Source organism: Macadamia integrifolia, chromosome 8 (genome assembly GCF_013358625.1).
Source record: "Macadamia integrifolia cultivar HAES 741 chromosome 8, SCU_Mint_v3, whole genome shotgun sequence".
Classification (NCBI taxonomy): Eukaryota; Viridiplantae; Streptophyta; class Magnoliopsida; order Proteales; family Proteaceae; genus Macadamia; species Macadamia integrifolia.
In genome coordinates, this window is record NC_056564.1 from 15,498,764 (window position 1) to 15,513,716 (window position 14,953).

The 14,953-nt window shown below is 40.9% G+C and overlaps 1 protein-coding gene across 2 annotated transcripts in view; it reads left to right on the forward strand.

Moving 5' to 3' along the window:
* Positions 1 to 14,953, forward strand: part of LOC122086327 (NPC intracellular cholesterol transporter 1-like) — a 116,804-nt gene that overhangs the window by 21,006 nt on the left and 80,845 nt on the right. For both annotated transcript variants that reach the window (XM_042655090.1, XM_042655091.1), the window contains exons 7-8: positions 12,962 to 13,209; positions 13,420 to 13,608. In XM_042655090.1, coding sequence (XP_042511024.1) covers positions 12,962 to 13,209; positions 13,420 to 13,608 — 437 coding nt within the window. The remainder of the gene's footprint in view (positions 1 to 12,961; positions 13,210 to 13,419; positions 13,609 to 14,953) is intronic.

A 14,953-nucleotide genomic window follows, 5' to 3' on the forward strand; every position in this document is an offset into this window, starting at 1 on the left:
ATTCCGGCAATCCAAAAGCACTCGACCAGCATGGTTTAAAGTATCTCCGATACCGTTATGATACCCTCTGATACGTATCTTAAATTTAGCTGACCGATACGATACATAGAATTTTCAAAATCCTTTTGTATCAATATATATCCTACGATACATACCAATATGCATCAATACACCACTGATACACATCGATATGATACGATATGTACCGATACGACTATGAAAAATATAAAATCGAGGTGAAATGTACGTTTCGGTATGTATCAGTATGTATCGATCGGTACGTATCGGTTAGTATCAGTACATATCGGTGGGTATCGGTATGTATCGGTGAGTATCGGTATGTACTGATACAGTGCGCCACGGTCATATAATGGCCAAGATGGGTAATTTTTCAGAAAACATGATTTTTTGAGGGGTTTTTGTTCCAAAGTTGTTGCTAGCCATTTTTTTCTCAAACTAAAGTAGAAATCAAGGTTGAAAACAAGGATTTTACATTTATGGGACAACTAAAAACCTTGAATTCTTAGTGCGATACCCTCAATTTAGTGTTTATGCATAATTCACTTTATCAATAGATTTTTTCTTACAAATTCTTTATGTAAAAGTGTTTAAAAAAATGTTTCCTATCCATTTATGTGTGTATCTTTAGCGTATCTTAGCGTATCTCCGATACGATACGATACACTCCGATACGTATCTTAATTTTGACTGACCGATATGGCGACCGATACCGATACTTTAATCCTTGCTGACCAGTAAATGTATGAAGCTTGGAGGACTAGTTAGTTTCCTATTTTCATTAGTTTCCTTTTTAGTTGGGGATTGATGGAGTTATTTAGTTTCTAAATCGAGTTTATTTGGTTTCTAACTTCAGTACTTTTAATTCCTAGTTTCTATTTCCAGTTTTAGTAACTAGAGAACCTTCTATTTTGTAAGTTTCTATTTTAGTTTTTTGGAAACTAAAGTTAGTTTCTATTTTATGTAACCTCCATCGTTATTATAAATAAGAAGAGGAGGCTCCTAAGCCAAGAGCGATTTATATAAACAAAAAAACTGCTGCTGCTGCAATGTCTTTGCTGAGACTGCTTTGTGTTTGATCAAAGTGCTGGGTTTTGTGTTTGATCCAAGCGATTCCTTGCGGCGTGAAGTCCAGGAGGTTCTCTTCAAGTTTCCTTATTTCTTTCAAGTCTATTTTCAAGGATTACTGCTGCACAGATATTTATCTTTTCTCACATCAGTTCTGTCCAGGCGATAGATATTCTGGGCAAGGATTTCGACCTGCTGTTCTGGCTCAACCCCTGATCCCCTCTAGTTGATATTTTGACAGGAGGATACCCTCCTTTAGAGAGGAACTCGATCCAATTTGGAGCCCCATATGGGCTGTGGGTATTGAGATATCTAAAATCTCTATTTTTTTGTCTTTTAGTGGTTTCTCTGAATAGGAACCACAACCGATAGGTCTGTTTTGTTTGCTTCTGTTTTGGTGGTGTTCTGTTATGGTTTGTGGACTGTTGATACCCTATTCTGGTTGCTGGTTAGTCCTATTGTCTGGTGTTGACATCTGATTTCAGAAACTCCAATTTCTGTGTTTGAAAATTCTGATTTAGAAGGACTGTTCGACTCTTACTTCTGGTCTGTTGCTTGCTGTTTATCTTTTGGTGATTGTTGGTTGTTCTTTGGTTTAAAAGTTCCTGCAGATTGAGACTTGGTTAGAGTTCTATCCTAGTATACATTACGTCTCTTCTCCTGCCGACATCCTTATGCTGACAGCCTTGATTGATGCCTCGCTTGCTGCTGAACCTGTTACTTTTGAAGATTTGGTCATCTCTGAAATTCACCCTTGCCTACTGCTGCGCCTGGCTCGTCTGGCCTTGGAAGGTCTTGAAGCTTCTTCCTCTCCTTCGCAGATGGTCTCGGAAGGCCCCCGATGTACTCTTGAATCGTTGACATTAGCTGGAACCTCTGCTGACATCGTTGATTCTCCCAGCCATAGTTGTCACGGCGTCAAATCGATCCAAGGCGGTGGAGGGGTGGCTAATCGATTTGGCGATTAATCGCCCATTTTGGCGTTGCCATGGCTGTCAAATCGCTCGTGTGTCATTTTTTATTTTTTCTATTTTCTAAAATTATTTAATATGCTACTTTTTTATTTTTCCTATTTTTTAAAGTTATTTAGCATGCTACAAGCCTAGAATATATACCCTATAACATATAAAACAAACATTAAGTAACATCAAATCATCAAAAAAATCAACATAGCCATATCATGTCATCAAAAATCAACATAAATTATTGACTTATACAGTTATACATCAATTCATCACTCATCAACACAGTTGTCACGTGTGGCATAGGGACAAACAATCAAGGAGCATTCTTTTGATTACTAAATATAGGGGAAAATGAAGCTTGAAAGTAAAAAATCAACATGTACATCACACAAAAGTAAAAAGTAAAAGGCTAACCTGTGATTGAAGCTTGAAAGTAATGATTGGAAGTGAGTGAGCAACCTCAACAAAGTAAAAGGTATATATGTCAACATATCATATATGAATGACAGAATGAGAAATATATATTTGGAAACCAAAAAATAGAATCATTAGATCAAATGATGAGATAAGTGGCTAACCTGTTAAGCTATTAGTGACTTACTGAAGCAATAAAGCTTGATAGCAAATGAACTCAACATAAAAAAAAAACTTAACTAATCATCCAAGTTCAAAGTTTAAAGTTTAAACAATATATAAAATCCAAACACTCAAACAGTCAAACACAAATAACTTAATCATCATAATCATCCAACAAATCAACAGATGGCAGATTCCTTTGTTGTCCTTGTCCACTAGAAGCATTTGCATTTTCACCAAAGTTATCTATGACATCCAAGTCATCATTCACATCATCCTCTTCTTCCAAATCTTCTTCCCCATCTGATTCTGATGACTCCCCAACAGCCCTCCCTCTACCACGGCGTGTGTAGCACAAATTTCCTCTAGAGGTTGATGATTGAGCTCTCCTGGGTCGATTGGGCCCCTCCATTGTTGCCCCCATTGCTCTACCAGCAACGTCCCATGTGAGATCAGCATCGGGATGGACTACATCATCCACTTGCTCGTCAATCATCCACTCACTACTCCAATCCAGTTCATCAAGCACAAGTGGATCATAATTTCTGTTGAGGAGACGTCTTTCTTGAAACCTTTCTTCTAGGCGGCGATTGTATTGAACATAGACTGGATCATTCAAACGTTGATGTTCCAGCCTATTCCTCTTCTTGGTATGAATCTGAATTCATAAACAATAGAGAACAACAAACAAAGTTATTGTTCCAAAAATAAAAAGTCTAAAATATGAAATAGATGTAATACCCAGCTACTTACAAACTCAAATGTGCTCCAGTTGTGCTCGCAACAAGAGGAGCAACAAAGCCCTAGAATATGTCTTGCAATCTTTGAAAGCTCAAAAGCATGACCTCCAAATGAACCCCACCAAGTAACTATAAAAAATACATATATATATAAAAATAGCTAGATTAATATTTAATATATCGCCCAAACAAAACAACTAAACAATGTACTCTACTTACTAGGACTCATGGTTGCCCGTGATCTAATTGCCATATCTGAGGCAAAACCACCTCGAGAATATCTATACAAAGTGGCTTGAGTATTTATCTTGTCTTGTAAAGCTGGTTCATGTATCATTCTTTCAATGACTTCATTAAATGCAAGCTGTAGAGAAGATATATTTTGGTAGCCACCATCATCACCTTCCTTATAAGAAAAAAATTTGCCAGGATTAAGAAATAGTGCTGCTCCATACAAAGGACGCCCCATCTGAATCTCCCAACGCCTATTAACAATATCCAACACTTTCTTGTATTGCCTTTCTTTATCTCCAAAATTTTCTTTTATTTTCTTTTTTGCCTCATCCATGGCAAATTGAACCTCAGGCATAGAAGGCCTCTCATCACCATCCACAATCCTCAAGACAGTAAGAAGTGGCTTTGAAGCTCTAAGACAATTTTCCACACCATTCCAAAATGCTACCGCAAACACCGTCTCAACCACTTTCTTCCCAGCTTCGGTCTTTGCCAAATTAGAACCAGTCCATTCTTCAGAAATAAACAAATGTCTCAAGTCATCTCTATGTTTTAACAAGCTTTGAAGTGTCAGAAATGCAGTTGCAAATCTAGTAGCTGCTGTCCTCACAAGATCCCTCCCATTTGTTCTAGCCCTCATTGCATCAAGAATGCATGTGTGCCTGTAGATGAAGTTGGTTACTTTTTTTGCCTCACTTATCACAGTCCTATTAGCATTCAAGAATCCTATTTCCTCCAACATCAGGTCAATGCAATGCGCTGCACAAGGAGTCCAATACAACTTTGTCCTCTTCTGCAGAAGCATTGTACCGGCTAATTTATAAGCCGATGCATTATCTGACACAACTTGCACAACATTGTCCTCACCAATTTCTTGAACTTTGTTGTCAATCAATTCAAACAACTTCTCTGCAGTTTGAGATATACTAGATGCATCAACAGATTCCATGAAATAAGTCCCCTTTGGACAGTTAACGAGGAAATTAATTAAATGCCTTCCTCTTTTATCCGTCCACCCATCAGTCATTAGAGTGCACCCATACTGCTTCCAATACTCTTCATATTTATTCTTCATCTCTGCAGTTCTATCCTTTGTTGCCTTCAACAATGGCACTCTCACTTCATGATAACTTGGGGGCTTATATCCTGACCCGTACTGTGCAATAGATTCTACCATCACCTCAAACCTCCTTGACTTAATAGCATTGAATGGAATACCACACTGATAAACCCAGTCAACAATGTGATTATCAACTCTCTTTTTTTCTTCCGCTGATCTAAACCGGTTCTCTATAGTAGTCTGAGTACTACCTTTAAGATGCCTCTCAGCAACCACTTGCTCAGGAGTCCGTCTAACATGAGCATCCATGGGGCCCCTTACTTGTGGCTGAATGACTACTTTCTTTTTCTTAGCAAATGTCCCAGAGCTAGGAATAAGTCTAGAGGTTGTAGAAGAAGGAGTCCTACTAGACTGTCTTTGACCTTCAACTTCTATATCAACATCAGCACCAACACCAGCACCAACACCAGCACCAGCATCAACATCAACATCAACATCATCATCATCCAAAATGTCTTGCATCCTTTTCTTCTTATTGCGCATAAGAGCTGCATTCATCTCTGTAGCAATCGCTACAGTTGTCTTGGTACACTTAGCAACATCTCCATATCCACCCACCAAATGTTGCTTTAACCTTTTAATTCCACACTTGAGGTTTTTTCCACAAAGAGTGCATTTAACAAGGTTCTTGTTTGACAGGTCAGGCCAATACCCATACTTCCACCCAGGGTCATTTGATTTGGCCTTCCTGGTTGGGTCTTTGGATGGATCATATGCAGCCGTGCTTATATTATCACTCCCACTACTACCAGGTCCACCAACAGTACCATCCATTATGAACTCCTATAGTCCTATCCTACAAGTTACAAAACAGAGTAACAAAGTATGTTAAGTGTTAACCAATAACATTAACATGATAACATAAAAAAAAAACAATTAAACACTCACAAATCCAACTTAATCATTTCACTTAACACAAATACACAACCAAGACCATTGTCAAGTTCTTATATATTTTTTTTTCCAGCAATCTAAAATATATGATTTCCCATCTTCAGATCAAGATCAAGCTCTAGATAGTAGATAACTAGATATACAGATAAAGAGGAAAACATATTATAAACATTGAAGATTTGAAGTTACTAGTAGGTGGGGCCTTTACCTGGTTGTCGCTCTTGCTGCCGAAGGAGAAGATGTCGCAGGCGATATCGATTGTGGTTGTTGTCGTTCTTGCTGCCGGAGAAGGAGCAAAGAAGATGTCACTGTTGGTTGCTGCCGGAAAACCAGTCCGGCTGTTGGTTGCTACCGGAGAAGGAGAAGAAGAAGAGTTGCAGCGGTGGCTGCCGGAGAAGGAGAAGGAGGAAAAGAGTTGCAGACTTGCAGTGGTGGCTGCCGGAGAAGGAGAAGGAGGAGAAGACTTGCACGGTGGCTGCCGGAGAAGGAGAAGGAGAAGGAGTAGAAGAGTTGCAGCGGTGGCTGCCGGAGAAGGAGAAGGAGAAGGAGAAGGAGGAGAAGAGTTGCAGCGGTGGCTGCCGGAGAAGGAGAAGGAGGAGAAGACTTGCACGGTGGCTGCCAGAGAAGGAGGAGGAGAAGAGTTGCAGCGGTGGCTGCCGGAGAAGGAGAAGGAGGAGAAGAGTTGCAGCGGTGGCCGCCGGAGAAGGAGAAGGAGGAGAAGAGCAGCGGTGGCTGCCGAAGAAGGAGAAGGAGAAGGAGAAGGAGGAGAAGAGTTGCAGCGGTGGCTGCCGGAGAAGAAGAAGGAGGAGAAGAGTTACAGCGGTGGCTGCCGGAGAAGGAGAAGGAGAGAACAGTTGCAGCGGTGGCTGCCGGAGAACGAGAAGGAGAAGAGAAGAACCAGCGGTGGCTGCCGGAGAAGGAGAAGAAGAAGGAGAGGAGCAGAAGTCGTACCGGTGGCTGCCGGAGAAGGAGAAGAGAAGAATGTTGCAGCGGTCAAGGGTTTTGCGTCTCTTCGAACTCTCGAGCTTCGATCGAGGGTTTGTGAGTCTGTGACTTTCTCTGTGGCGTTAATTGGAAATTTGAAATCGACCGAGGGTTTGGTCTCAACGGTGGCAGCGTATGGCCATATCATAATAGACAAAATGTTAGTAAAAAAAAAAAAAACCCAATTAAAATATAATAAATAAAATATTGTTAGTAAAAAAAAAAAATCGACCGCCTAGGTACTAAAACGTGGTATGGCGTCCATGGCGACGCCAAGGCGTCGCCTAGCAGTCCAAGGCGACCGCCAAGTGTGAAAACAATGGTCGTTGTATTGCCATGCCCATAATTTACCGCCGGGACGCCAAGGCGCCGCCTAGGCGACGCCTTGACAACTATGCTCCCAGCACATTGCCTCGCTCCTCTACTACTGGGAACCCAATTAGTTTGACTGCTGAAGCCACTGAAGACACCCCCAGTACTTTGCCGCGCTCCTCTGCTCCAGTAAGCCTGAATGGGCTCCCTATCCTGTCTAGTTCCCTGGACCAATCTTGCTGAGACCTCTGGCCACTAGCACCAAAACCATCCAACCTCAACTAAACCATCGCCCAACACTACCACCAAATCCTCCACTTTAATCCTCAAAAAGAATAAACCCAAAGCCTCAACCATGACCACCAGATCATCGAACAACCCCATCACCACTCCTATCATTGGCTACAATCACAGAACCCTTTCTCATTCAGGCCTCCCTAATCCCATCACCCCTTGCAGCTCTTCCAAGCGTCTGATGCCCACTCACCCCAATTCCAAATGATTCCTTGGACCATTTTGAATGTCTGAGGTCTTAATTCCTCGGCCAAACAATCGGAAATCAGATCTTTGATTCGCTCCTCCAAGTCCAACTTTTGTTGTCTCCTTGAGACTAGGGTCTTGGAACCCAATGCATCTCATATTGCTTCTTCGGTTGCTCCCTCTTGGTCCTTTCTTGCCAACTATCTGCATAGTCCTAATGGAAGGATCTGGATTCTTTGAGACCCCTACTTTCTCAACATCACTTGCCTCTCCTCCTTTGCTTAAGCTATCCACATCTCCATTTCTCACCATTCTGGCCCCTTCATTTGCTTCTTCTCCATCATTTATGCCTACAACCGGGCCTCTCTTCGTCTTCCCCTCTGGGATGATCTTCTTTCCTTCATCAACACTATTGGTTCCAATTCCTGGGGTATTGCTGGAGACTTCAATGTTATCTGGTTCAGCCATGAAAAACAGGGGGGAACCCCATTGATTCTCAGGTTGTGGACTATTTTAATGATTGCATTCAAGGATTAAAGAATCGGTATCGGTCGTCATATCGGTCGGCCAAAATTAAGATACGTATCGGTGGGTATCGTATCGTATTGGAGATACACTAAAGATACGAATATAAATGGATAGAAAACACTTTTTTATATACTTTTGCATAAAAAAATTGTTAAAAAAAGCTATTGATAACATGTATTATGCATAAACACTAAAGTGAGGGTATCGCACTAAGAATTTAAGGTTTGTAGTTGTCCCATAAATGTAAAATCTTTGTGCACAACCTTGATTTCCACTTTAGTTAGAGAGAAATATGGCTGGTAGCAACTTTGGAACAAAAACTCCTCAAAAAATCGTGTTTTCCTGAAAAATGACTCAACTTGGCCATTATATGACCGTAGTGCATTGTATCGGTATGTATCATATCGTATCGGTATATATCGGTTGATACATATCAATACATACCGAAAACATATATTTCACTCGATTTTATTTTTTCTATAAAGTATTGGTACGTATTGGTGCGTATTGGTGCGTATTGGTGCATATCGGTGTGTATCTTATCATATCGTTATGTATCCTAGGATATGTATCGATACAAAAGGGTTTTAAAAGTTCAATGTATTGTATCAGTAATGGCCGATACAGATACGTATAGGCCGATATGGTACAATATGTATAGATACTTAAAACCCTGATTGCATTGAGGATCTCAATCTCACTAACCTTAGATGGTCTGGGACTAAGCTCATTTGGCAGAACAGAAGAGACGGAAATCTCCGGGTGGTTTGCAATCTTGACAGGGCCCTTGTCAATGAAGCCTGGCTAAATTCCTACCCCTCTTCTCACATTCGCTTTAGTCTCCCTGGGATCTCTGACCATAGCCCCATCTCAATCCATATTCTCCCTTTCTGCTCCTTTCGGCCTTAGCCTTTTAAGTTCTTTGACATGTGCATCTCCCACCCAGACTTCCATTCTCTTGTCCATAATGTCTGGAATAGCCACACCCCTAACTCCTCTTCCCCTCTCATTGTGTTTGCCAAAAAGCTCAAGAGTGTGAAATTTGCCTTAAAACTCTGGAACATCTCCACCTTTGGGAACATCTCTCGAGTTTCTCATAGTCGGGACAAGCTTCACTCTATCCAAGTTAGGCTTCATCAGGATCTCTTTAACCCAATCCTTGCTGAGGAAGAGAAAGCGGTTGCTTTTGATCTCTCTCAGCTCCTCGTTCAGGAAGAGAGCTTCCTTCGCCAAGAAGCCCGTATCAAATGGCTTGACTTGGGAGATTCTAATTCGGCTTATTTCCATCGCTCCCTCAAAGCTAGGAATAATGCCAATTCCATCCCAATGCTTATCTCCTCCTCTGGGATTGACCTTGTTTCCTCTAATCTCATCAAGCTAGAAGCTGTCTCTCACTTTCAGAGACTCTTCAGCCCCTCCCTCATTACCCCAACCCCCATCCCCAATGATTTCCTCAATAAGTTTGTTCCGGATGAACTCACTCTATTCCTTTAATCCATCCCTAGTGAGGAGGAAATTATTTATGCCCTCCTCTCCCACAAATCCAATAAAGCCTCGTGCCCTGATGGCTTCAACATGGGCTTCTTCTCTGCCTGTTGGAGCACCATAAGAAATGACCTTATTTCTGCACTGCATAATTTCTTCTACAACTCGAATCAAGTCGGAGGGATTAATCACACCTTTGTGTCTCATCCTCGAGAAGGAGGGTGCGGTATCCATGAATGGCTTCAGGCCCATATCTCTCTGTAGTCTCCTTTATAAATTCATTGCCAAAATTCTTGCCAATAGGATTCAGAAATTTATTGAATCCCTTGTCAGTCCAATCAATTGGCCTTTCTTGCCAGGAGAAGCATCTCTGATAACGTTATCCGCTGTCACGAGATAGTCCGTGTTTTGACCGGAAGAATCATGCCCTATGGCCCTCTTTAAGATTGACATCCATAAAGCCTTGACACCATCAGCTGGGAGTTCATCTATAATTTGTTGCTCCAGATGTCTTTCCCACCATCTTTTGTCCATTGGATCCACTCTTGCATCTCCTCCCCTCGTTTCTCTGTTCTGGTGAATGGGAGTCCTACTAGATACTTTCCCTCGGGCCGTGGCATTTGCCAAGGTTTCCCCCTCTCTCCCTTGCTTTTCTCCCTATCTTTGGAGGTCCTCTCCCACTCTATTCAATTTGTTCTGACCTCCGTCTCATTTCCCCCATCCCAAAATGCAAATCCCTCCTCTCCCACCTGGCCTTTGCTGATGACATTATGATCTTCTCCAAGGCTGATCCTCTTTCCATCTCCACCATTATGTCCACTCTCCATTCATTCGAATCCTTCTCGGGGCTAAGCATTGACCTCCTCAAATCCAATATTTTCATTTCTGGTGTCTCTCCTAATGTCTGTGACTTTCTGAGCATGCAGGTATCCCGCTTGGCTCTCTGCCTGTTAAATATTTGGGCCTTCCCCTTATTTCCTCCAGGCTCTTTGTCCATCACTGTGCCCCTATGCTGGATAATCTTAGGAAAAGACTTAACTCTGGAAAGGCAAGCCCCTCTCTTTTGTTGGCCGCCTGACCTTGATTAGATTGGTCCTTTAGTCTATGTACCTATACTAGTCAGGTATCTTTGCCCATCCCGTTTCAGTTATTAAGGCCTTTGATGGAATCCTTAGTTCCTTTTTCTGAAAGGGCTCTGATTCCTTTAAATTCCTTAGATCCTTAAACTGGGAGAATGTTTGCCTTCCTAAAGCCAAAGGTGGTCTAGGGATTAGAAGAATCAAAACCACCAATTCTGTTGGGATCCGGGATCCTCAAGCTTATTTGGAAGATAGTGTCCAAACATAAGAGTATATGGGTTGACTGGATTTACTCTGGTCTACTCCAATCTAACTCCGTTTGGATTGCTCCCTCCATCTCTGATGCTTCATGGATCTGGCGCAAGATCCTTGACCATAGACCCTTGGCCCTCTCAGCCATTTCCTTCAAGATTGGTAATGGCCAGTCCATCTCCCTATGGAAGGACCCATGGCATCCTGCGGCCCCCCCAGAGTCATCTACTCTTCGGGCCTTTCTTCTAATGCCTTAGTCTCCTCTATCCTCTCCCCCATCAACTGGTCCCCTCCCACCTCTCCTCCTCCCCTTCTTGACCTGTGGACCTCCCTCCCTCCCTCCCCTTCCCCCTGGCCATAGAGGAAGGGTAGACAAATGCATTTGGCTTCCCTCCTCAAATGGAGTTTTCTTTTTTGCCTCCGCCTGGTCTTTCATCCGAATCCCCTCTTTGGTTGTCCCTTGGCACAAGGTAGTTTGGTTTAAAGGGCACATTCCCCGCCATAGCTTCACACTTTGGCAGTGCCTGTCAAACTGCCTTCCCACCCAAGCATTCCTCATCCATCGTCATATCCCAATCAACCCCGCTTGCTACTTCTGCCCCCTGGGTATTGAGGACATCCCCCACCTCTTTTTCTCTTGCCCCCTTTCCTCCCTCATCTGGATAAATTTCCTGTCCAAATGCTGGCCGACTAGAAGATCCATTCCCCCCTTTCACATGGAGTGGAACTGGATTGATATGACATTCTCTGGTTCCTCTATTTGTGATTCCATTGGAAAATTAGCCTTCGCCACCAGCATTAACCACCTGTGGATGAAACATAACATCCGTAGATGGACTTCCAAATCCCGTTCTCCGTATAAGATTTGGAAAGCTATCTACTTCGATGTCACTTCTAAAGCTTCATTCCTTCATACCCGCCCGGTCCCCCGCACACCAAGAAACTCTCACATTATAGCCTCTTGGAACGTACAGGTTGACTTCATTCCCCCCACTTGATGGCTTCTTGGACTCGTTCCCAGCTCACATGGCCCCCCCCCCAAAATTTTGTAGCTCTGCTGCTGATTGATTGTGTTCAGTTTGTTGTTTGTTTTTGCTTTAGGCCTCCGGCCTTTGTTTTCTTAGTTGGCTAAGGCCTCTTCCCCCTTGTATATTCTTCTTCTCGGTAATGAATTATTTATTCATCCAAAAAAAAAAATTTTTTTTTTTCTTATCGATAAAAAGGAAACATCAACTAAGTTTTTAAGAAAGGTAAAACTAAGAATAGCATATGTGACTTGTAAATTTAATAAAATATTCGTAGGTTTAATTATTTAATAGATAATAATTGAAATATATATATATATATATATAATTTTTTTTTTATATATAATTTTTGTTTTATATAATTAAATGATCAAATGAAATCTCTTAATAATAATTGAAGTAAATCAAACAAATAATATTATCAGAAAACTGAAGGTAAAAACTAAGAAATCGTGAAGAGTTTGTGTGGGGGAAGAGTAGGGGTGGAAGCAAAGATTTTAAAGTATCAGTATTGGTCACTTTATCGGTCGGCTAAATTTAAGATACGTATTGGAGGGTATTGTACCGTATCGGAGATACTTTAAACCATGGGTGGGAGAATCCCCTTTTTTCACGAGTTATAACCTTAACTGTTTATGAGCGGAGTCGAAAGGGTTTGGAGAGGGGGGGGGGAACGGAGCCCTGTTTCAAATTTCTATCTTGCTGGATTTTGGCTGATGATGAAGCCAACAGCTTATTGTGGCTTAAGTTTATACTAGTCAGAAAGGCATGACCCAACTTTCTGTACCAGGTGTACTAGTCTAATAGATCCATACCAGATATACTAGATAATATTTAATTCCTATGTGATCCCATTACCCTCCTACCATGCTCATCCATGACGGGCTTGGGATCAGGGAACTTGAAGGAGAACCATGTCTCTCCCATTGATAGAGGTATGGAAAAGGTCTTTATAAGGTACCTATGAAACCTATTGTCCTCAGTGGCTGGATTAGGGCTTTAGGGAACAAGGATACACAATTCTTTTATTTATGCTCATCGATTGGTAGCAAGAGTATTCTCAGGTTTAGATTCTCTTCCAGCCTGTCGACTAGTCCTCCCTCCCCCTTAATCTTAGTAGTTATATACTTATATCCTATTATTCTTGTAAGTTCTTTTGTATTAGTAGCACTAATGGTTTTGTTTCTGATTGTTTTTGCAGATTGGTTTGCATTTTTAGGTATGCAAGCAGCCCTTGATGTTCCTGGTTCACCTTATGCCATTAACTTCCGGACAAATATTTCTGAGGCATCTGGAATGAAGCCTATGAATGAATCCATTTATTCATGTGGTGACTCATCACTGGGATGTTCTTGTGGTGATTGCCCAACTTCTTCATCGTGCTCTAATACACCACCTCCATCCCCGCATAAAAAAGATTCCTGCTCAGTTAGACTTGGATCTCTTAAGGTTAGTTGTTTCTTGTATAGAATGCTTAGTTGCAATGCTGGTGTTCTGTTGATTTATTGGTCATCTCAGATCTTGATTGCTGTACTGCATATTTTTTTTTGTTCTATGTTATTGATGATCGATTTTTATTATGAAGTTTGACTGTCTAATGGTAGTTCCATGTGTAACTTTTTTGATCATTAACTTCGTTCTATTTCCTGATGACTGCAGGTCAAATGTCTCGACTTTTCAATGGCTATCCTATATATTGTCTTGGTTTCTGCATTTTTTGGTTGGGGTTTGTTTCATCGAACAAGAAAAAGGAGTTCCGCTTCCAAGATGAAACCGCTGTTGAATATCAGAGATGAATGTGAACCCAATTCAGTTAACAAGCAAAAAGATGAGACCGTCCCCATGCAGGTGCATATCATATCTACTATTTTTTTCCCCATGCATTCTGTAATTTTTTTCCTCTCATCTTATTATTTTTTTATTATTTTTTTTAAATAAATGAAAGAATTTTATTAGAGGGTGAACTCCCCCACTGTACAACAAAATGGCCATCTCAAAAGATTCAAGTGGTGTTGTACCATCAACATCCATAATTTTTGAAAACTCCAAATTAGTTTTTTAGTTCTTGTCTATTTTGGTTCATCCATGGTAAGTCCTTTTCTGTTAAAAAATGTTCATCCATGGTAAGTGCTCTTCTGTTAAATGTCTTCTTTTGATTGATGAGTATCAAAAAAATCAAATGTTACAGAATTTATATTAATTGCATTCAGTATAAGTTCCAGACTTTTAAGTGCTCAAACCATATTTTGGCTTTTGATCAATCCATAGATAACGATAAAAAAAAAAAAAAAAAAAAAAAAAAGGCACTCCAAACAGGTAAATGTTTGATCATCATTGACCAACCCCTCTTCAATCTAGATTTATTTCATTAGGAATAAAAATTCAAGCAATTCAATTATAAGTAGTGACTGGAAAGAATATAGATGGTATATGGTATAAGACAGTTTATTTTTTATTGATTTAGATTTATTTGGAGTTCTAATTCTAATTAATTTTTTTTAGGTCACCGAATCACTGATATATGCCATAGAAATTGCACTTATCAAGGCAACTAAAGAATCATAGAAATGAGTTCAAATTGAAGAAAAATATCTGTTGATAAATGAATCCCAATTTTCTGACCATTACTTATCAATCTATGATCTGATTTGATCTTTTAGTCCAAATAGCCTGTACCATGATGTGAGTAAGATAGTTGTAATTACTAATTAGTAAAACAAAAATAGTTATATGAACCAGTGAAGTGACCCCCTCTCCAACAGTCCATAGATGGAAATGCTGTAGACTGTGTTTGGTATGCATTCTTAGAACCCATTCTGGGTCTAGAATGTGTTCTGGAATGACAGGAATGGTGTTTGGTACACATTCTCATTCTGTATTTCTAGAATGAAGCCAAGAACGGACCTCATTCTGGAGTGGAAAAAAAACCCATTCCACGTTCTAGTTTTATGTTTCATTCCCGACTCCCGAGCCCCGACTTTTCACACCCGACGACTTTGATTCATTTCGACCCTTGTTGTGGAAGGGTTGGTGGTTTCGCTTTCACCGCCACCATCTTCCCCGATGTAGAAGACAACCATGATGTCCAGGAGCTTCACCATATCAGTTCTCATGGGATGTGAAGTTCCATCTCTCTGCAGCACTTCTGACTCGATTAATGGCTTCTCAATGTTCTCATTTTCTCTCTCCTTCT